At 39.1% G+C, this 23,657-nt stretch overlaps 1 protein-coding gene across 11 annotated transcripts in view; it reads left to right on the top strand.

Annotated features, from left to right (window-relative positions):
- The first annotated feature begins 840 nt into the window (after positions 1 to 840).
- Positions 841 to 23,657, top strand: part of ralgapa1.L (Ral GTPase activating protein, alpha subunit 1 (catalytic) L homeolog) — a 108,610-nt gene continuing 85,793 nt past the window's right edge. For 5 of the 11 annotated variants that reach the window (XM_041573316.1, XM_041573315.1, XM_041573312.1 and 2 more), the window contains exons 1-4: positions 841 to 1,221; positions 19,420 to 19,530; positions 20,903 to 20,952; positions 22,963 to 23,020. In XM_041573316.1, the coding sequence (XP_041429250.1) occupies positions 1,116 to 1,221; positions 19,420 to 19,530; positions 20,903 to 20,952; positions 22,963 to 23,020 (325 nt within the window). In that variant the 5' untranslated portion in view covers positions 841 to 1,115. The remainder of the gene's footprint in view (positions 1,222 to 19,419; positions 19,531 to 20,902; positions 20,953 to 22,962; positions 23,021 to 23,657) is intronic. The other 6 variants (XM_041573320.1, XM_041573318.1, XM_041573317.1 and 3 more) reach the window with 3 other exon arrangements.

Raw genomic sequence — 23,657 nt, 5'->3', positions numbered from 1 at the left:
ACAGACTAATTTTTTTGATTCTCTGTCACAGATTATGTTATTGGACTGGAAAAGACCCAGGTTTTCTCATTAAAACAAATGCAAATAGATACTTAATACTCCTAGAAGAAGAAAACACTGCCCAATATGTGCCTTCATTAAAGGGCACCTGTTGGGCTAAAAATAGCTTCTCCAACCAAAGGTGTAGGCTAATAGAGTTGCACTCCGGTTGTGGGTAGGTTTTTTTTTTTTTTTAAATGCCCCTCCCCCCACCAGCCCTAGGATACTCGCACCAGGAGGGGGCAATAATTAATAATTTAGCTGATCATGCCTTTAGCTGATCAGCGCAGGCGTCACGTCAGATGCGACGGAAATAACGTAAGTAATTCTATTGTCGGAACGTGTGGCATCAACAATGCGGCACGATCCGACAATAGAATTACTTACCTTATTTCCGTCTAATCCGACGTGACAACTGCGCAGCGAGTCAGATCGTGGCGGAATCGTCTGTGGAGTCCTGACCCAATTCTCTGCAAATTCAGGCAAATCCTACAATTGGGAAAAAGCAGAATGGAAAAATATTCCCTTATGAAACTAGAGTGTTTTGCATATTTAAAATACATAGGATACAGGATATAAAAGTAGATGTTTTTAATGGTACCCTAATCAACTAAACTTTACACATAGTTTCACACACAGCCCCCCAGTAATTGCATAGCATAAATACTTTTTAAATAAATATAATGCAAACATGTATTTACATGTACGATTTCATTGATGAGTCACATATTCCCCTCGCAGACTGCAGGTGGTATATCCCCCAAGGGCTCTACCTGATTTTACTAGGGGTCACATATGGGATTACAGCCTAATAATGGATACTGGATGAAGAGAGCGGTGAATAGCTCGGCGTTCGATTGCTTAAGCCTGGAGCTAGAAGGGGCGGCCATGTTGAGTGTGTCGGCGTAACCTGCTGCTGTCAGAGCGGGGGAGACCCGCACCCCATCCCGTTATATCCTGTGCCCCTTCTTATGAGCCGTGGGGTTTTCATTGCCTAGTGGGGGAGTTCCCGTCTCTCCTTCCCGGTGCATGAGCCGGGAGTACGTCCTCCTTCCCTCCCACTCCTCTGCTCCGGGATGTTTTCTAAAAAAACTCACGGGGATGTAAAGAAATCCACCCAGAAAGTACTGGACCCTAAAAAGGACGTTCTGACCCGCCTGAAACACTTGCGGATCGTCATTGGTGAGTAGGCAAAGCCAGGGGAATGGGATAGGGATGCCAGATCATCCTGTGCTAATTGCAGGAAGCTATTAAAGATATGCTGTGACCAGGGCTGTACTTGTGGCACATTCTATTTCTATTACCGGGTCTTTTTGGGGTTTGTTATGATCCACTTACTCGGGAATGGGGGGAGGAGGGAGAAGATAAACATGAATGTTGGGAGGAGGCACAGAAATAGGGATTTAAAGGAGAAAGAAAGCTACCAATGCAGTTTATTGCCAATAGATTAGCCACACCAGTGTAAAATAGAATGCCATTGTAATTCTTCAGAGTGCTTTACCATACTTGAGAAAACAGCAGCTGCCATATTAGCTTGCTGTGACATCACTTCCTGCTTGAGTCTCTCCTGCTCACTCATAGCTCTGAGCTCAGCAGGGAGAGAGGAGCAAACTGAACATGCTCAAGCCCAAGCCCTGGAGGTTTAAGCTGAAAACAGGAAGTCTGATACAGAAGCCCATGTGTACACAATAGAAGGAAAGAAATGTGGTGTATCTTTTAACAGAGGATTGAGGGTTTACTGGTGTATTTATATCAGCCTTTCTGATAAAGCTTACTTCGTTTTAACATTTCAAACCATTTAAGGGCATTGCTCTGTGTTCTACCCTTAAGGCTAAGGCCACACTAGGCGATAGCGCCGCGATTTGACTCGCGGCGACTTTTCGCCGCGACTTTAAAGCCGCAATCGCTGGGCAAACTTTTGCGCTGGCGTCTATGGGGAATCGTGAAAAATCGCCAGCGTAAAAACACACGCGGCGATCTTTTTTCTATTGTCGCTCGAAATCGCCTAGCGAGGCAATTTCGAGCGACAGTAGAGAAAAGATCGCCACGTGTGTTTTTACGCTGGCGATTTTTCGCGATTCCCCATAGACGCCAGCGCAAAAGTTTCCCCAGCGATTGCGGCTTAAAAGTCGCGGCGAAAAGTCGCCGCGAGTCAAATCGCGGCTCTATCGCCTAGTGTGGCCTTAGCCTAAGGCTATGTTAACTGTTAAATAAGGGACACAGGGTCCAAGAGTTCAAATTATATAACTCCCCCAGATGGATTCTGTGGGAGCCCTTGCAAGTGATGTGAGCTTGTGGTCCTCCAGATCCTGCCGTGCTTTAGCTTCCACTAATTACCTGGGACCTTGCAGTTCAACAACACCTGGAAGGCTGGATCAGGGACTACGGATCTCATTTTCTCTGGGGCAGAGATCAGCCAGTTTCATTTAGACATTTGCCTTCATTAATCAGCACTAGACTGATCAAATATAATGGGGTTGGTGAAACTGGTCTGCGTTTGGAAGTTCAGCCCCCCCCCTCTTTTTTGCATCATGAATTTTGTAATAAAAATAATGGTTATCTGTATGGTAACATATGAATCTAAAATGCTAAATTATAATGTTAATACCCCATTGCACAGTACTTTTTGTATGGAATCCCGAGTGCTGAATGGTGATGTGATTGTGTTCCTGACCTTTTGGCCTAGATAAGAGTTTCAGCCTTTTGTAACTTCACACTCTTTACAGCAGTGCTTGCCATTACAGCTTTGTGTGCTCCACTACAATGTATGTGGCTTAATCCTCTTTTGCACTGCATGTCTGTGCCACCGGAGCATTAATAAATCAGAGGAGCAGGGCGCTATCTGTGTTTAGGCACCTACCCATAGAAGTCTTGCAACTGAAGAACTTACAATTGTTTATGAATGTGTAGCAGTTGGTCACTTTTTGAAGAGGCTAAGCCTTCATAATCCTCCTCCCATGAACAAAAACAACGAATGCAGAAAAAACAAGTCTTGATCTATTTTTTCTGTCTTTCATCGGTGGTGTCTGTTTTTTTTTGAGTGCAGACCTACAGTGCAGTGGAATGCATACGCCTACACAGCACTGCAAACAGTCACAACTTATGGCCAGTGATATATAGCACTGTACTTTGTGTGGCTTAGTATACCCCAATATTTTGTATTTTGCATTATACTTTAACTGTGACAGTGTTAAATGGGTTGTACACTTTAAATTAACTTTTAGTATTATGTAGAGAGTGTATTCTGAGATAATTTGCAATTGGTTTTCATGTCTATCATTGGTGGTTTTTAGGTTATTTTTTTTAAAGGCTTTATTTGTGCTTTTAACAAAACAAGAGTTGATAGAAAACAACAAGTATGAACCACCACATTTTACAATAGTCAGTTTAGCCAGAAATATTCACATGTAGCATTATATATTAACATCTATCGGGCTTAGCTCAGTGGGTGTGATTATTGGGGCTAGTTGAGTTAGGGTCCTGCTTATGTCACTAGTCAGAGAATTATCATACTCATGGTTAACTAATCAATTTGTGCTTCTGGGTTTGCTTCCAACCAAGGAGTCCAGACCCTTTTGAATTTCTTTGGGCAGCCTGGACCCTCATAAGTGAGTTAAATCAGTGGAAGAGTTTTGTTAATTAGTACTATCCAGTCAGGCACTGCGGGGGGGGATGGGGTGCCATCCATTTGAACATCAGAAGCTTCTTTGCGTAGAATAGCAGTATTCGGATTAGTGATCTGGTTTTCTTTAGAGGCAGTATGTCATTCACCAGGCCTAGCAGGCATACCTTTGGATGGGGGGTTTAAGTTATTTAGCTTTTTATTCTGCAGCTCTCCAGTTTGCTGCTTTAGCAATCTGGTAGCTAGGGCCCACTACCTTAGCAACCATGCATTCATTTGGCTAAGAGACTGGGATATTAATAGTGGAGTACTTGAGTAGAAAGATGAGTAATAAAAAGTAACAATAGCAATACATTTGTAGCTTTACAGAACATTTGTTTTCAATGAGGTCAGTGACCCCCATATGACTGCTGGACAGAGTCAGAAGAAGACAAATATTTAAAAAACTATAAAAAGCAAAACATGAAGGCCTATTGTAAAGTTGATTAGAATTAGCCAGTCTGTTACATAATAAGAGTTAACTTAAAGGTGAATCACCCCTTTAATATAACCTGTAATATGATTGGTGTGTTAGGAGAATGTTTCCCAAACATGTCCAAGCAGCTCAGCAACCTCCACAAGGACATTTGTCAGACTGATTTCAATTCAGTTATCTGTGCAAAAGATTATTTACCAGATGGCCTTTTTTATTGACAGCGGAATATAACCTTTGCTATGTTGTGCTCTTTATATGGTAGCAATGTGTCCAGGTGCTCACATTTGACCCTTTATATTTATAGTTTTCTTTATGCCCTAAGTTGTATTTTGCTTTCGTTATTGTCTAATTTGTTCCATAAAAGCAGGATATTTCTAGTGCGTTTACTTTTTTATCTGAGGATGCCATCAAATCTACCAAAAAATTTTGTCCAAGTTGTGGAATGTACAAGTGTCAACAAATACTTGTCTCTGCAAGTTGCACATTATGTATGGCTCTACGTTGCACTGAAGGAAACAATGAGTTGATTGAATAAATCAGAACATTGGAGAAGTATCTTCTTTCTTTTCTAGAGGACTGGTAGTGAGTTGCATCCCTTTTGGAGTGTTTGGTTTCTACCACCTCTCCAGAACCGCTGACTAAATTTTATTTATCCACTTCACGCTATATAACTACTCTTAGCTCTCATGTTCCACCTGTGGACATTGTTGCAGTCAAAGCTAAGCATTGCCAGTCAATACGCTGCTGAATTAGCCTGTTGGCATCTTATATATGCCCGTGTATGGGGACTTTTAGAGTTCTTATAATCTGTGGGATACACAGCTATCTAAATAATTGCATCTTGTCCAATTTTTTTTATTGCATTCTGTGTGCAATTAATATGCAACCTACAGGCACAAGAATGCTTGTGGCTCATGTTCTTGGCATAAATGTATAAACTAGAGCCTATTTGAGTTTTTTATAGTTGTTGAGGTCAGGCTAAGGAGAAATCTACTCTTTAGTGTTTGCATGTGAGTTAATTGCTTTCCTCTTTCCTTATCTTCATTGCAGTTTCACTTGTGAACTTAAAGGAGAAAGTGATGTTTAGTCACTGGATGGGGGTGCCAATCTGGCATTCCCTAGTACAGGGATCCCCAACCTTTACAACCCGTGAGCAACATTCAGAAGTAAAAGGAGTTGGGGAGCAACACTAGCTTGAACAATATTCCTGGGTGCCAAATAAGTTCTGTTATTGGCCATTTAGTAGCCCCTATGTGGAATGTCAACCTACGTTAAGGCTCTGTTTGGCTGTACATCTGGTTTTTATGCAACCAAAACTTGCCTCCAAGCCTGGAATTCAAAAATAATCACCTGATTTGAGGCCACTGGGAGCAACATCCAAGCGGTTGGAGAGCAACATGTTGCTCGCGAGCTACTGGTTGGGGATCACTGCCCTAGTATATAGTATATATAATCAATTTCCTCAGATGCTGGGCCAGTGTTTGTCTTTGCTTTAAAACATGCAGGGTGCTATTGTAGTGAGCACCAGCTCCCCTCCCTGAGATCTCTGCTTTGGCCCCAAGCTGTTAGACCTGTGCTACTATCTTTGAAGAATTTAAAAGTTTAAAATGGTTATACTGCACTGGTTCTATCAATTTAAAGGAGAACTAAACCCTTAACATGAATATGGCTAAAAATGCCACATTGGGATCACCATCTTGGAAAGTGTCTGTGACACTCGCATGCTCAGTGGGCTTTGAGCAGCTGTTGAGAAGCTAAGCTTAGGGGTCGTCGCAAAATATCCTGCAGAAAATGAGGTTCAATGTGTTCTTCTTGTATCTTTGCTATCTGGATCTGTTTTTTTCCATATGAATGCTGTCATCGGCATTAAGGAAAGAAACATTCTCTTGTTTATTTAAATTCTTTTAGGGCAGAGACTCACGCTCAGATTCAAGGAGATTTAGTCACCCGGCGCTAAATCGCCTCTTCTTCTTCCTGAACTGCCTCATGCCGGCTATTATCTAAACCTACGGCTGGGTTGGCGCTCTGATCGCTTCATTTTCTGAAGCAACTTTGAGCAACTTCGGAAAACGAAGCACACTGATTGCCATCCCGCCGACGATTTTAATTCTAGCCGGCGGGAGGCAGTTTGGGGATATTAGTCACCCCGAAGAAGTGGAGATTTGTCGCTGGGCTACTAATCTCCCCAAATCTAAGTGTGTGTGTCTCTGCCCTTAACCAGTAAATAATTATATACCAGCATCTTAGACGATGCCCTATTACTAATCTGCAAAACAATTATCTTTTCAGTTGTCAATTGAAAGGGGCATATTTTAGACTCAGAAACGAAGATCCGACTCGGCACTGAGTTTATTTTTACCCTTTTCTCGTGGAAAAAAAATCTACGTCATGGGAACTTTGCTCTAAGAGAATTCCTCATGGGGTCTCTATTCTTTGCTGCTTTTGCTTAACTGAGTCATTGCCAGAGCACTTAACTTGAGGGTCGTCTTTGTGGAAATATAAACAATGCCTAAACATGCAACAATATTTCAAATTGTCCTTGCGAATGTGCATGTAATATGGCTTTGCTCCCACATGTTCCGTTGATTACATTTTGAACACAGAGAAGACTTAATATTTACTAAAACTTACCTGAGACAGGCTAAAACATTGTTGCAGTTTAAGCAACACATAACAGAAAGTAGATAGAATATGGTAACAATATTGTTGAGTTGTTGGTATGTATTGTTAATAGAAACTGCTAAGGAAGACATTATTAGATTACATAGCAGAGCACTGGGAGGTGCTTTTCTGCCTGTAAAAATGGAATATGGGTCTGTGAATAATCAATGGCATAATTTTTTTTATGTAATGGTTTATGAGATCTATGTGTATGCACACCCTTTTCCCCAGGATAGTCCTAACAGGGTGATGAGGCTTGGGGCTAGCTATCTAGTATGGGGCCCCCATATGAATGGAGGAGTCAAGAAACAGACACTTCTGTTCATATAAAACGCAAGAGCCAGGATGGCTCAGCGTTTCCCTTTATTGCACTACAGGTATTGGACCTGTTATCCAGAATGCTTGGGACCCTGTGTTTTCCAGATAAGGGATCTTTCCGTAATTGAGATCTTCATACCTTGCGTCTACTAGAAAATCTTGTAAACTTTAAATAAACCCAATAGACTGGTTATGCTTCCAACAAGGATTAATTATATCTTAGTTAGGATCAAGTACAATATATTGCTTTTTGTTAGAGAGAAAAAAATGTGTGTGTGTGTGTATGTATATATATATATATATATATATATATATATATATATATATATATATATATATATATATATATATATATATATATATATATATATATATATATATATATATTTCATTTTGGTGAAATAAATTAATGTGCTTTATTCACAGATTCATCTGAATTTGTGAATAAAGCACATTGATTTATTTCACCAAAATGAAGGAGTCCATTTACTGAAATGTATTATGAAGTCTTGACCGACGCACCACCATCTATACTCTAAATCCAGAAAGAGTGCGCTCACTCTACTGACAACAACATTTCGGTCCTACACAGATGTCTTGACAAAGGTCTTAATGTCCCATGAGTGCTCCGTGTTCTTCATGCTAAATTATATATTTTGCAATTTTATCATACCCTTTGTTACTTATCCAGTATAAATAGGAGAGATGTCCGGGCTATAAATAATATCTTTTAGTTATATACCCTTGCAGTTTAAAGAAACAGTAACTCATTTAATCTGGAAGGAACATATCATACAGTTTGAATTATCTGTTACTCAGGTATAGCTTATCCCTATATAATAGACTGCTGGATAAAAATTTACAGTGGAAACAAGCTAAGTATTATAAAATATTTGCAGTGGACTCAACCAACCTTCATGATTAGCAGAGACCGATTTTCCTTAAAGGAATTCCTACCTTTTACTTTTACACATGATTCAAAATATGTTTTGTATGCAGGGCTGCATTGTAAATTTGCTAAGTATTAGATGCAGATCATATATGTAAAGCTAAATACAATATTCAGGCTTGTTTTTCTACTTTTATATTTAGGGGGTTATTTATCCAAGGTTGAGTTTTTTTAGACCTCGAAGGATCTCACAACTTGAATAGTTTCTAATTTAAGAAAAAACTCTAATGGGAAAAACTTGAATCAGCAAGTTCAGGGTTAACAATGAAAAAAACCTTGAATCACTCGAATTGATCGGGCGAAAAGCTCAGAAAAAAACTCGAACATCATGGAGGCTATTAACAAATTCAAATGGTTCAAGGGACCTCTGCCATTGACTTCTACATGACATACTCGACAGGTTTTAGATGGTGTATTTTCAGATTCAAACTGTTTTCAGGGTTGGGGTATTATAAATCTTGAAAAACTTTAGTTTTTTTAAAGTTTTTTTTTTTTTTAAACCCGAAATATCTATTTTTTTTTACTCTAATTTAATCTTGAAAATTCTGATTTTTTTTGTGGAAAACACAACTCAAACTTTAATAAATCTACCCCTTAATGTATAAACACTACATAATGTGTTAGTGTAAAGTCTGGCTTCAAATTGTCTTGAAAATGAATTCTGCATATCACTAGTCAGGGATAATGCTATAAGTTTGTGCTGTGCAGGAAGTTTTTATGCAGACCTGTAAGGCGTCATGTTTGCTTTTTCCCCATTTCCATTGGCATTTGTTCTGTTCTGCTAATTTGGCTACAATCCCAGTTCTCTTTCAAAAACAATTAGCACACAATGGAAAACTGAACCTAATGTTTGCTGCTGCAATGCTCTACATCCTCACTTTGCAATAAACGGAGGTAAATATTTATAACTAACAATGGAATGGTCTTCCCACTGACAGGATGGAGGCAAATAACACAATGTTCGCGGCCTCACTAGAACACATTGCTCAGGATGAGATATACTGTAGGTGTCACTGTTCCTGGGCAAACAAGGAAGGGCCGTGATTCCTTTTGGAGCAAATGCCATGACTACAATCTTAATCATAATAGCAACTGTCTATTACCTAGTCTTGGTTATCAAATTGAGGTGTTAAAGAGACATTCCATTTTGGCACACTGTGAATGACGTTAGACATAACATTTGCCTTGCCTGGTGATTAGATTGATGCATGCAAAAAAAAGTATCGCCATTAAGGCTATTATGTACATCCCTCTACTGAGTTTGTAAAGTGCACTGGGCAGACTTCAAGCAGAAATATTTATATGCAAGACATTATTGCACATACATTGGTCCTAAAATAGATGACCCCTTCATAAAGGTTAACCCCCCCCCCAAAAAAAAAGTTTGATCTACTGGTCACTGCTAGTTTGGCTTACACAAATGAATGATGGCTTGCCAAGCATCCAGGGGACAATGCTTACCCCCACAATAGAGAAAAAGAGACTGGAGACCATTTTTAAAGAACCTTGTGGGGATTATGTCATGTCATATAATTAGACTGCAAGGGTCACACAATGGTGGTGCATTCGTGATGTCAATTATCTTCACTTTGTTCCTGTATGGATCATGGATCAATGGGGCATTCGGTCAGAACAGTTGTGATCAGACTGTTCTTTCAAAAAGTTTGTTCAAGTGTGTGACGCGCAAAGCAATTTTAAGACAAGTTGGATTTACTCTGATCCACTCATCTGCTTTTTATGCACTTCTGTGTGTAACCCCACTGACAGGCAGCGTTTCGGGCTGAGTGTAGATACACAGAGCGGAGATTTTTGGGGGAAGGGGGGTTTCAGTGTGTAGCTCTGTGTTGCAGCACTCAGGCCGACACAGTGCCTGTCAGTGGAGCTACACACAGAAGCACATTCAAATGCATGTGGAGAGAAGTGTACCTGACACCCTGTGTTCCCTCAGCCTAAATGTATGTTTTTGTTTCAGCTCATTCTTTTTAAAGTTGATGATTAATAGGTCAACAATTCCCAGATCTGTTCCTCTAGGCTGCAACCTAGTGTTTTAACATTCCACAGCTCCATTCAAGCACATAGGATACTCCATTTAGCAGCATTCAAACAGCAATGATTAACCGGCACACAATTTTGGTTAAGCATGCAAATCTGAGGATTTCTGGGAAAGAAATATTCATATAAACATTGCAGGCCCATGTATTCAATTAAGTTAATAGAATCGTTTTCGGCTTCTGACTTCTTTAAAAGCAGATAACTTTAGTGCTGCCGTCTATATTATCCCCTTATATCAAAAACAAGATTCAGCAAGCCTAGCAAACTGACTGTACAGACATTTATGGGCAGATTTATCAAGGGTTGAAGTGAAAATTAGAATTTTAGAGTTTTTATGCCCAAAACTGTCAAATTAGACTATTCGCCACCTAAAACCTGCCGAATTGCTGTTTTAGTCAATGGGAGACATCCTGGGCTCAATTTGGAGTTGTTTGGTGCCTTCCTGACATTCGAGTTTTTTTCTGAGAAAATTTTTCATAGAAAAAACTCAAATAAAGTTTCTGGTCGATCCTATTCACCCGAGTTTGGAAAATTTGATTTTTTTAAAATAAATTTAGATTGGTCGAATTTAGTTCATGGAGTTTATGGGAGTTTTAAAAAAAACTCCCATAAACTCCCATGAACTAAATTTTCTAACCTGGCCGATCTATTTTCTGAGTAATGTCGGACATAAGATCTTTAGATGCACGATCGTTCAATTCCCACTAACCTCACGATAATTTGATGGATTGGTTGGATTGCATTAAAATTGGTCTTTCATCAAAGAAAAATCTTTGCGTCTATGGGGACCTTTACTGTCCCCGATAAGGCGAACAAAGTGTCCACTTCATCAGGGCAGAGAAGACTTCAGGAAGCAGGGCTGAAGGGTCATGTAAAACCTATGAACTAAACAGGGTTATGAGGCCTGCTTGTCAAAGAAACACAAGAACAGAATGGTAAAAGGGTTTTTAAGCTATTGAATCCAGTTTAAATTTTTTGGATATAGCATCATGTTTTTGTAAGTCATTGACTGGATGAGGTGGCACATTTCTTAAAAACTTTGCAGTTATGGTTGGAAAAAAGCCTAATTGTGTCTAAGCTCCATTGTACTGCTCTCAATTTAAGAAAAATCACAGATGGGTTCCTCAGGATCTTAAGAAATAACTGCTGTCATTTTCAAAAATAAAGCTCAAGTAGTGTGATTTTTGATTATCCACCTGCCATTGATGCTCCGACGGCATCTCGGTAGCTCTGAGTGGTGTTATTTAAAGTTTTTGTCTTTGTGCATTCACTTTTTTATAAATATGGAAAAATCACAAATACAGTAAAGCCTAAATGCAAATTGCAACACACATTTAGAGGCCCATTTATCAAAGGTCGAATTTCGAATTCATGTGAATTTTTTGTAATTTAAATATAGTCACAATTCGACTGAGAGGTTATTTAAGAAAAAAATTGACTGTCTTATATTCGATCAAAGGTTTTGGACCCATAAAATTCGATGTGTATTCGATTACTTTTCGGATTCGATTCGTATGAATCGAGTTTTTCCATGAAAAAATACCTCGAATGTCAGGAAGGCTATTAACAGCATACCTCTGCCATTGCTTTGTACATGAACTCTGCAGGTTTAAGGTGGAGAATATTTGATTTAGGACTGCTTCCATGGTCGAGATGTGATAAATCTCGAATTTACATTCGAATAGTGGGTTTGAAAAAAAAAAAAAAAAAAAAGCTGTTACCGGCACTCAAAAGGCAATTTCAATCTTCCACTGAGTGGCATCTCCCTTAGGGCCCTTGCACTAGTTAGAACTACCCTAGAGGCCCGGGTGTGCTTGTGAACAACCTACTATGTTATGGGTAATAGACAAGGTGTGTTATTCACATAATACTGGACCTGTTGGAAGAAATCTTCTGTAGATAGCCGTTGCGCCAAAGAATTTGAATAATTTCAGCAGCAAGGAAGGCTTGACCTTCAGTCATTTAGAGGCAGCAGAGAATGTTTATTCTTTGTGTTGATCTGCTTGGTCTTTTTGCCCCCTCCTCTGGATTGCAGGTTCTTGCCAGTTCTATTTCTGGACTTCTGTTTTAAAAACAGAAAACACTAACACATGTGAGCAACCACAAAGATAGGGGAGGTAGAAGATTTTTTGTTACTATCTATCTTACTACCCTTGCCTGCAAAAGTGAAACTAAGAAAAGCAGCCCAGTGGTGACACTGACGATACAAGCATACAAAAAGAGTAGAATTCACCTCAACTTGGTGAAAAGTGCTGAATTGCTGCATTTAACTGGAAGGTCCTCTCAACTCTTTTCAGTGTAGAATAGGTACATGTCTGCCCCCTTAAGAGGGTACCTCTAGGCCTCAACTCTAAATGCCAGAGACAGGAATTAAATTTTAAAAAGGGCATTGATTGACGGCATGAAGCTGTCATTCTTCCACTTTAAAGAGCATTGGTAAGGCCCCATCTAGAATACACCGTACAGTTTTTGTCTCCATCACTCAAACAGGACATTATTGTATTAGAGAGGGTACAGAGAAGGGCAACTAAGCTGGTAAAAGGTATGGGAAATCTTAGCTATGAGGAAAGACTGGCCAAATTGGGGATGTTCACACTGGAGAAGAGGTGCTTAAAGGGTGATATAATAACTATGTATAAATATATAAGGGGATCTTTATAATCTCTCTAATGCTTTATTTACCAGTAGGTCTATCCAGCTGACACAACGTCACCCATTCCGATTAGAAGAAAGGAGGTTCCGCCGGTTCGGAAAGGGTTTTGTTACAGTGAGAGCTGTGAAGATGTGGAATTCTCTCCCTGAATCAGTTGTACTGGCTGATAAATTAGATTAGCTTTTTAGTAAGTGAGCGAATACCAGATTATGGAAGATAGCTCATAGAACAAGTTGATCCAGGGACTAATCCGATTGCCATTTTGGTGTCAGGAAGGATTTTTTCCCCCTCTGAGGCAAATTGGAGAGGCTTCAGATGAGGTTTTTTTTTTTTGCCTTCCTCTGAATCAACTGGCCGTTTGGCAGGTTTAAAAAAGTTAAAAGGTTGAACTTGATGGACGTGTGTCTTTTTTCAACCTAACTTACTATGTTACTATGTACCCCAAACAAGAAATAAAGGTAACTTAAAGTTCCACAATGCCAAATTTACTGATACAAAGAGGAAAATTTATTGTAAACTGTACTGTGTCCATCAGAACTGTGGGTGACAGACCAGAAAATGCACACTTCCTCTGTGGTCCCTGTACTGATTAGACTTTGTGTCACTCCCCGAGGTGAGACCAAATTGTATTTATCGTACCAGCATTCCTATTGCAGGGTGGAGGACAGCTGCAGGCAAAGCATGTCACTGTTGGGGCCTATTGACTACCACAAACAATTTCAGCAATCATGTTAAATCTACTTGAGGATAGCTGTTATTTGTTGTAGTAACACCCAAACAGGGACAACATAGCATATAGTGAAGTGAATCTGCAGTTCAATCAATTGTCAGGTATCCCAACTGATGCTTGAAAATACTAGCACTGAAGAGAAAACTAAAGAGCATCATGTCTAAAAGTCTTAAGTATAACCTGTCTCATCTCCCCCCCCCCACTAAGTATGGCTTATTAAGTGTAAAGCAAGATAGTTGCAGAAGAAATGCCTACTAAGCACCTAAGCACAAAGACTAAATCATGCTGGACCTTTTCCTTCTCACTTTGCAAATCTAGAACAGGCCCCAAGCTATGGGCTACAATGTGACTGTATTTTATAATGGCTTTACTCTTGGTGGGCCTACTAATGCTGGCCAGGAGTAAAAGATTTAGCTTGGAAGCCAAACCCAAAAGTTATATAGGACAACCCTATATCTGTTTTTTGGAAGTCTTTTGTCTTTACTCGTTAAGGATATGGCTGAAGTCAGCACTTTTTTTGGGATTCATATTTGTCTGTATTTGTGTTGTTCAAAGTTGGTTTGGCAGAACCCTAAATATAATGCAAATTTAATTATATAAAATGTGTAAATTATTATTATAGTTCTTCAGCTCCTTTTACAAATTCGCAATTTCTTCTATATGGAACTGTCTCTGCAGTTAGGGGCCTGCCAAATGAATGCCTTACCCACATACAGTGCTTCACAGAGTTACAAATATTCCAAATATTTTATTCCTGATTCTGTGTATACATTTGTCTGAAGCTTGTAAGCATTGAATGTGATTTGTTACTCCTTTAGCTCTGTGCCTTGAGAGAATTCTTGTTTTTAGCTTTCTAATACACTTACCTCAAGAAAGAGCACAAAACAAAAACTGTGGTACCGTGTTAGCCAGTAGCAAAAATAACATATAAAAAAAAACAAACAATAAAAAAAAGTATTGTAGAAGTGATACCTATATTGGCTAACAATAAAAAAAATACATTGCAAGCTTTCGGAGCATCAAGGCCCCTTCGTCAGGCAAAATACAAATGAAAGCTAGAAAGGCACAGCATATATTCTCTTAGATCAGTGAAAGGTATTCATGGGCAATAAATTAGGACGTTACAGATAGATAGAGATCAAATGTAGAGATAATACAATGAATTAGGGTGGGTTGTAAATAGTCCAGGAGTCTGGATTCAGTCAGGTCACATGACATGAAACCTGACCCTAAATTAAGGCCCTGTCTTAATGTGTTAAATAACTCCATACATTTGAATTCATAAATCTTCCTTTCCAGTTCAGTTTTAAAGTTCATTCTATACATTTGATCGGATGGGACGAAAAATCCTGTTGGATCACAGCCGCATCTATTCGTTGATGCGGTACCGCGTTCCGACCGCCCATTACTATTCGTTAGGATCCGATCGTTGGGCCCTAGGGCCCACGATCGGATCAGCCCGATATTGCCCACCTCAAGGTGGGCATATCGGGGAGAGATCCGCTCGTTTGTCGACATCGCCAAATGAGCGGATCTCTCACTGTATGGCCACCTTTAGACTTCAGGCAGGCTTTACGGTCGATCAATCAAAGAAACAAAGTACAAAGTGCAACACTGACTGCTCTGTCATCAACCTCTCCAAATATAAACCGAGTACAGTGGAACTTAGAGTACTCTCAAAGGGACTGACTTTCTGCCCTACAAAAAACCTTGATAAAATAGAGCTCTGCAGCGACATGGAGGAGTTTTTTTGGAGATTAAGTCTCAAAGATTTCTTCCATGGAAGACCAAACATAACATCAGAGAATAACACAGAGAATCGTTTAAACAAAGCAAAAAAGAATAGCAACTGGACCCCACAACCAGGACAAAACCAGAAACTGGACCAATACATTGATTGTTTCAGAAAAAGGGTTACATCCAATATACTGGCCAGACAAAGAAAGTTGATTTACAATATCAGTATCCAGGAGAAAAATGCTATACGGACTTTGAAAACCAACAAGGACTTAATAATTAAACCAGCTGATAAAGGGGGTGTTGTGGTAATAATGGACACCATAGATTACATAAAAGAAGCCAATAGACAACTGTCTAACACCACATATTATAAAAGACTGGAAGAGGACCCAACTCATAAATATACAAAGGAATTAAAACAAGTTATCAGTGGTCTCTCCCCCCCGCAGACACACTTAATGGACTTGATACCAGTGAACCCCAGAATTGGTACCTTTTACATGTTACCCAAAATACATAAGGAAGGAAACCCACGGCGACCCATCATCTCTTGTATTGGAACATTAACTGAGGGCATATCTGTCTGGGTAGAAAACATCCTGAAGCCAATTGTAAGAAAAACACCCAGCTTTATACAAGACACCACTGACCTTTTAAACAAACTGGCCAATATAGGTCCACTTCCAGAGGGCACCATCCTAGCTACCATGGATGTGGAGTCTCTGTATACGAACATCCCACATGAAGACGGTGTTGAAGCCTGCCAGCACTTCCTAGAAATAAATCATATGCCCACAGTACCAACTCTACAACTGATCAGATTTATACTGACACACAACTACTTCTCTTTAGGGGATGCCATATACCTCCAACTGATGGGAAGTGCTATGGGAAGCAGAAAAGCACCTCAGTTAGAGGAAAATTACCTGGCTTCCTGCAACACCAGGCCCTTAACCTATTTACGGTATATAGATGACATACTTATCGGACGGCATCAGAAAAATAACTATTAGCATTCCACCAAAGATTTAACCAATTCCACCCCACCATCAACCTTACCCTTAACCACTCTTACTCACACATCAACTTCTTGGATACAACCACCTACATCAAAAATGGAACCATACAAACATTACTATACCAAAAACGAACAGACCGTCCTGCATATCTTATGTGGGACAGTTTTCATCCTCATCACATAAAAAAATCAATTGTGTTTAGCCAGGCTCTGAGATACAACCAGATTTGCTCAAACCTTGATGACAGAAATAAACATCTCCATTCCTTATCAGGGATACCAACCGCAGGGTATTGATGATCAAATCCACAGAGCAACTCAAATACCCAGAGACACACTCTTGGATTACAAAGAAAAGACAGAAAACAACAGGGTACCTATTGTAGTTACCTACAACCCACAACTGAACATTTATTAGATAAATAACCAGAGACCTGCAACCCATGCTCCATACAGATACCTGACTAAAACAAATATTCCCGGAACTACCTCTCTTGTCTTATAGACAATCGCTTAATCTGAGGAAAATGATTGTCAGAAGTGATCTTCCTAAAACAACTAAAGCAGGTACATTTCCCTGCAACAGCAACAGATGTGAAACCTGCAAATACATTGTGTGCGAAGAATACACAAAAAGTCACCATTCTGGACTACCAGTAGTGTGCTTCATCCAATGAGGTATACATGATTACATGTACTAGGTGCTCTACAGGAGGCATATACATTGGTGAAACAGGACAAAAATTGCGCACAAGGATGAACCGTCACAGACGTAAAATCAACACCAAATCATGTGATACACCAGTGGGGCAACACTGCTGCATCAAAATCCCAGTCTTCAGGACATGCATGTCTAAAAGGGAACTTTAAAACTGAACAGGAAAGGAAGATTTATGAATTCAAATGTATGGAGTTATTTAACACATTAAGACAGGGCCTTAATTTAGGTTTCATGTCACACTATGTGACCTGAATGAATCCAGACTCCTGGACTATTTACAACCCACCCTAATTCATTGTATTATATCTACAATTGATCTCTATCTATCTGTAACTTCCTAATTTATTGCCCATGAATACCTTTCACTGATCTAACAGAATATATGCTGTGCAGTTCTAGCTTTCATTTGTATTTTGCCTGACGAAGGGGCCTTGGTGCTCTGAAAGCTTGCAATGTATTTTTTTATTGTTAGCCAATATAGGTATTACTTCTTCAATACTTTTTGTGTTTGTTTTTTTATTTGTTTGTTAACAAAGAGAAAATCCAAGTCTCATTTTGTAGTTATATAGCAATGTATAACACAACAACTTTTGTACCTTTTATACTGTTCCGGAAGTGTCATTGTTTACATAAATGTGGTGCTATATCCTTTTCATGAAATGCAACACACTGTACTAATGATTTTGAAGAAGAAAAAAATCTGAAAACATGTAATTAGAGGTTTCTGGTAAAGATTTTTGTTGTAGATTTCCTTCCTTTTACAAAGCAGTTGTGGGAAAGACAAGAAAAGAAGTGCAGTAATATGGCTATAAAAGTTATGGATGGCAAACTTCTGCTTATCAGTATCTTATATCTTATAGTATCTTATAGGAATATATAATTACTGAGAAATAATAAACAATTTTTATTATTACTCAGTAATTGTTCAGTGGTTTATTCATAGACACTGGTGTAACTAGAGACTTATGGGCCTTGGTGCAATATTTGCACCTGATCCACAGTTTGCCCTTCTCGCTACAGTGCAGCAGGTTTCCTGGCACCCTAGATTTTCACTGCATCACTGTCTGCCTTCCTGGTGGCCTCGTCAGAAATGGGCCCTGGTATCCCCCTTTGCCGATATAGTCATGGAATGCTGATTCTGAAAGGCCTCACTATTGCTGCTTCAACTAATTGGGTGGCAATCTGACACATTGTACTGTAAATTCCATAGGCAGAACTCTCGCCAAAGTCATGCAGTAGAAACCCAAGCAAATACAGGGAAAACATACTGATAGTGCTGAAATTGATCCTAATATGTGTAAATGTAGTAGGGGCCTTAGACTGTAAGATTCACTGAGGCAGTGAAAGGTGAATGCTCTCTATACAGCACTACGTAAACAAGTTCTAGTTGCTATATAAATAATAGATAATAAGAATAGTAGCAATAAATATGAAATATGACCTGTGTAGTGTGATGTTTTATAGCTCGTAATTTTTAGAATTGCAGGTGTCAGCCAGCCTAAAATTACAATGAAAGTGTGAAAGGAGAGGAATGTGAATTCTGTATGTAGTATAAATGATAATTATTGGTGTAAGTAAAGAATAGGGCAGAACCATTTGGCACACAAACAGGCACTGGAAGCTTTCAGCTGGCCATACATTGAAATATCTCTTTGTTTAGTGATGTTTCCTAGATATACATACCCAGGCGTTTGTCCCTCGGGCAAGATGATCAGATTGACTCAACACAATTGTATATGCAGGCTCTCTGGGCAAGTACAGCATGAACCCAGAGGGTTCTACACAGGCAGATAAGCTGCCAACTTGTCTGAAGGGAATGTATCAGTTGCTTAAATCTTTAGCTGTCCTTTGCTATCAGATGAGAGAAGTAAATTATATGTTTTCTACCTACACATTTTATGTTTTATATTTATATTAACCTTTATTCTGTTACTTGGCCAAAGCTATTAGAATTGTGCAGATCTTTCTAGGCTTTAGAGAGGCTGCAAAAATGTTGGGAGAAGATGTTTAAACTTTTCATATGTCCTTTAACAACAGATTGAGGCATCCTTGTGTACTTTAGCCGCATATGTCCTAAAAAGAGAGAGAATATTGTAATTGTATGTTTCTCAGTGGTCTGACATGCAATGTAGCACCTAACTAAATCTTTACTAAGCTTTCAGTCGTTCATAACCATCTTTGTTACCGGTGCTGACGTTTCCACATGGGGTACTCACCTTTTGTTTTCTTTTCTTGTAAAACAAACAAGCAGTGCTTCATCTGGTGCAGAATATCATAAAAAGAACTTTAGAACTAAAGCAATTGCCTCGTCTAAAGCAAGTATGTTTCCAAGGGAATGTACATTGCCTATGTACATGGCCAGTCAGTGTAGCTTCATCCCTTTTATTCCTATAACAAATGTAAACCACTTCTCTAAACACCATGTTTTATTTTTCTTGCAGAAAATGCAGAATCCATCGATCTCAAACAGTTTTTTGAACAAAACTACTCCCATATATATTATGTCTTCTTTGAAAATTTTGTGCTGATTGAAACATCTTTGAAACAAAAAGGTAAGCATGATTTGATCTACATGAATGATTTGAAAAGGGCATATGTATGAATGTTGCCTCTGATCATATGGGCAGATGTATCAAAGGTTTGAGGTTGAGATGTTTTCTCCCTACTTGCTTACAACTAAAAACGAGACAATGTTGTTGGCCATATTAGTATGTGCCCTAAAATTACAGACAAGCATGGGGGGGGGGGTTTGAAGTGTTCTAATTATTGATTAACTTGCCCCTGTGTTTCAGTGAATTATTGTTTGTGAATAACGCTTGCATTAAGCTGGCCTTAAAGCCTGCCTTACTGATATCTTGGCTACATTTCATTTGGGAGGTTAGTCAGACAAGGACCACATCTGGCACACGCATGCTGTTTTCTCCCATTGGGTCTTGCTTGGCTCCCATTATGATTTGTTTGTTGGCCCGTGGGCCAAATAGTTGATTTGCCCAGTATATAGACGGCCAAATTGGGTGTATGGCTAGCTCAAGTGCTAAGAGCAAGCAACCGTCCCCCTACAGGTTGCTGTGGTTGAAGAAAAATATATTTACTCTTAGTGAGCACAAGAAAGATCCCTAAAGTATCAGAGGCTTTTCACATTTAAATACTTATGTCAGCCAAAGAAGAAAACTCAGTATTTTGAGGAAGGAAATTTAGAAAGCTGTGTTTGATCACTTTTAAATGTAGCCATGTCCGGTGTGTTATGTTGGCAGCTAATTGCTTGTCCTTTGGGATCAGGATGAAAGTGAGCAGTGTTTGCTTAAATGGAATGAGATGATTCTCTGTGTCATACGTTTGAGCTGTAAAGGTGAACCCACCATTAGTAATAACTAGGGATGCACTGAATCTACTATTTTAGGATTCAGCCAAATCCTGTGTGAAAGATTTGGCTGAATACCGAACCAAAGCCAAAACCTAGTTTGGGGGAATGGGAAAAAGTGAACTGCATGCATATCGCTTGGTTAAAAATATTTTGACTTCCCTATTTTCACTCATCCCACTTGCATCCAGTTGAATGTAATGCTGCAGACATGTATTTTGATCACACTTACTCTGCTTGAGACAGTTATGGAAATAAAAAAAAACATAGTATTTAGGATGTTATTACTTATATGATGGGCAGACCTCAATTCACTTCTTTGGTTCCACCCTTAATTTTGGGCAATTTGGGCAAAACTCTACATGTTTTTAGGCTGAGATATGCCTGCTACTAGCATTGACAGTTTCCAATAAAACGAATGACAGGCTGCATGACTGGATTTGGCCACTTTACTGCCAGCGGAGAATATGTCACATGCTTTAAAACAGCAACAGAAAAAAAGATATGTTTTGCTTAAAAAGACAGATTCACAATAATAACTAAAATATCTTCCGTTTCTTTAGGTCACAAATCTCAAAGAGAGGAACTAGATGCCATTCTGTTTATATTTGAGGTAGGTTTGTCCTTTTTATGGAATCATATACATAATTGTTCATAATGACATTCATTTTGTTTGTACTGTACTGCATGCCAAAACTCATCAGTTACATGAAAGCTATTATTACTTATGTGATGCAGCAAACCAATTAAATTGGGCTGTGTCAGCTTCTGTAATAAATAATGCCATGGATTTTTATAAAAAGCTAATAAAGTGACACCTTCTTAAGATGCAGATAAATGCAGTTCTAAAGATCTAAATATTCAAAAGGGAATGTCCGTGATAGCAACACACAGTTTTTATGCTTTTCCCTTACAGGTTTGACATATTAACACTTTTAAGTGCCACTTAGAATCTACGTTATGTAAAAGTACATACGTGCCACAGAATGTAGATTTTACGTTCTGCAGCACATCCGGGTAGGGGAGCAGAGGAGCCACTTGCTCCTCTTGAGCTCGCTCAGAAGCCCCTAGGCCATGAGGTGATCGGTGGGAAATGTGGACCCTGGGGTGTGATCACCCAGGGTCCACATAGTCGCAGTAGACACATATGTCTGCTGCTGCTGCATGGACTTCCTTGGCCCAGAACATGGAGCAGATAATTGCCTCCAGCTGCTCAAGTACTCCAGCGTTCTTGGACACGAATCTGTAGCCTACACATCCCCAGGTTAGTTTAATGCTTACACAAAATACACTTATTTTCGGATTCGAGCTATTTCCAGGGTTGGGGTATAATAAATATATTAAATTCTAGTTTATATATTTATTTTTTTAAAACAGGAATATTTTTTTTTTTTTTTTAAACCAGAAAATGTTTTGATCCCCAAAAAACGATAAAATTAAAATTTTCATGAAAAAAAACAATGCACCCTTGGGCAGTAACGTAACTAGAGGGGGGCGGGATGTGCAGCCGGGCCCCGCCCCCTCCGTCAGGAAACGGCTGCAACTACGGAAGAACTCAGTGACGCGCAAGCTGCCGGGGGGCCCTGAGGGGGTGCGGGCCCTTGTCCAATCGCACCCCCTGCTCCCCCGGTAGTTACGCCACTGCCCTTGGGCTACTTCACGCTCTTTTCCTGATTTTTTTTCTGTTGCTTTTAAACATACTAAGCAAAACTGTGATATATAATAATATACAACACACCACCCTTCCAAGATGCTAATGTTTTATTTTATTACTGTACATCATAAGCAGACCCAAGAGAATACACAGTGAACACTAATAATAATAATAATAATAAACATTTAATTGAAATTTCCAATCTATAATTAACTGCACCTACCAGCAATTAGTTTGTTTATATGAGTAATATCTAGTGCCATACACATTGTTATGTGAAGAATTGTTAATAGCAGGTTTACCTTTTATGCCTGCATTCGAGATCATCATCATTGCATTTATAAAGGCCCAGCATACTCTGCAGCACTGTGCAATGCAGAGGGAATACAAATAGGATAACAAACAAGAAACACTCCAATAAAATACTGTGGATCAGGCTTAGCCATTCAAGTGCAAACTCCTGTAGAATTTATTTTAAAGGCATAAAAGTACCATTGTGCCTGTGCTATAGATTCTACAGTTCTGTGTTCTCTTTTGATCTGTGCCCATGCTACTGTGATTTTACTGGCAAGTTACTGAATGACAAGAACCTTTGCCACAAAAATGCATGAAAACCTGGTGCTGCCATGAAATTATGTTTTCCCAGCATTACAAAGGCAGCTGCCGTGTTCCTTTAGCAGTGTCTTGACTGACAGTTGCCCAACTGAGTGTAGCTTCAGCAATTGCAACACTGCTGGGCAGTTTAGAACGAATTGAAAAGTTGCTTATAATTCATCATTCTATACCATACTAAAAGTTAACTTAAAGGTGAGCCACCTCTGTAACCTCCAAACCACCAAGTGCCACGTGACGGCTCCTTGGACTTCTTTTGACTGCAATTTGTGACATCGACACTTGCTTTTGGGATGCCAAATTCCTGATAGAACAGTTTTATAAAACCTTATGACCTATGTTTTGTTTTCCCTTTAGAAAATCTTACAGCTTCTTCCAGAGAGAATCCATCAGAGATGGCAGTATCACAGCATCAGTAAGTATGTTTAGGGAAAGCAACTGTCATTTTTATAATGCATGGATATAAAGTTCTTTTTTTTTTTCACTGCACTTCAGAACTAAAATACATTAAAATGACAAGTCAACCCTGAAATAAAAATGTGCCTAATAAAAGAAAACAAAATTCTAAGCAACTTTCCAATATACATGTATTAAACATTTTAAGGTGTTTTTAAAGTTATTTGTAAAAGCAATTGCTATTGAAAGCAGAATTTGCCTATTTCCTGCTTGTTACTTTTTAAACAGTGTTGCAAAAGTCATTGGGGGAAATTTACTAAAGGGCGAAGTGTGACTTCGGCACTTCACCGATTTACTAACAGTAGCTGGTGTAATTTCGCTGGCGTAATTTCACCAAGGAGATAGACTCTGGTGCAACTTCGCACTCTAAAGCCAGGCTAATTTTCGGTCTGGTGAAAGAGCATTACTACGAAAATTCATTGTTTTTTATTTTACTGACCTTTACCTCTATCACCAGACTTGCCTTCGACCACCACAGACCAGGCGAAGTGCAATAGAGTAGATAGGAGTTCCTTAAAAAAAAAGTTGAAAATTTTTCGAAGTCCCAAAAAACGCTGGCTTTTTTCCTATTTAAAGGGTGATAGACTGAAAAAGAT

This window comes from Xenopus laevis, chromosome 8L, assembly GCF_017654675.1.
Source record: "Xenopus laevis strain J_2021 chromosome 8L, Xenopus_laevis_v10.1, whole genome shotgun sequence".
NCBI lineage: Eukaryota > Metazoa > Chordata > Amphibia > Anura > Pipidae > Xenopus > Xenopus laevis.
The sequence above is the reverse complement of the archived record's forward strand: the minus strand, read 5'-3'. Positions and strand labels throughout refer to the sequence as shown.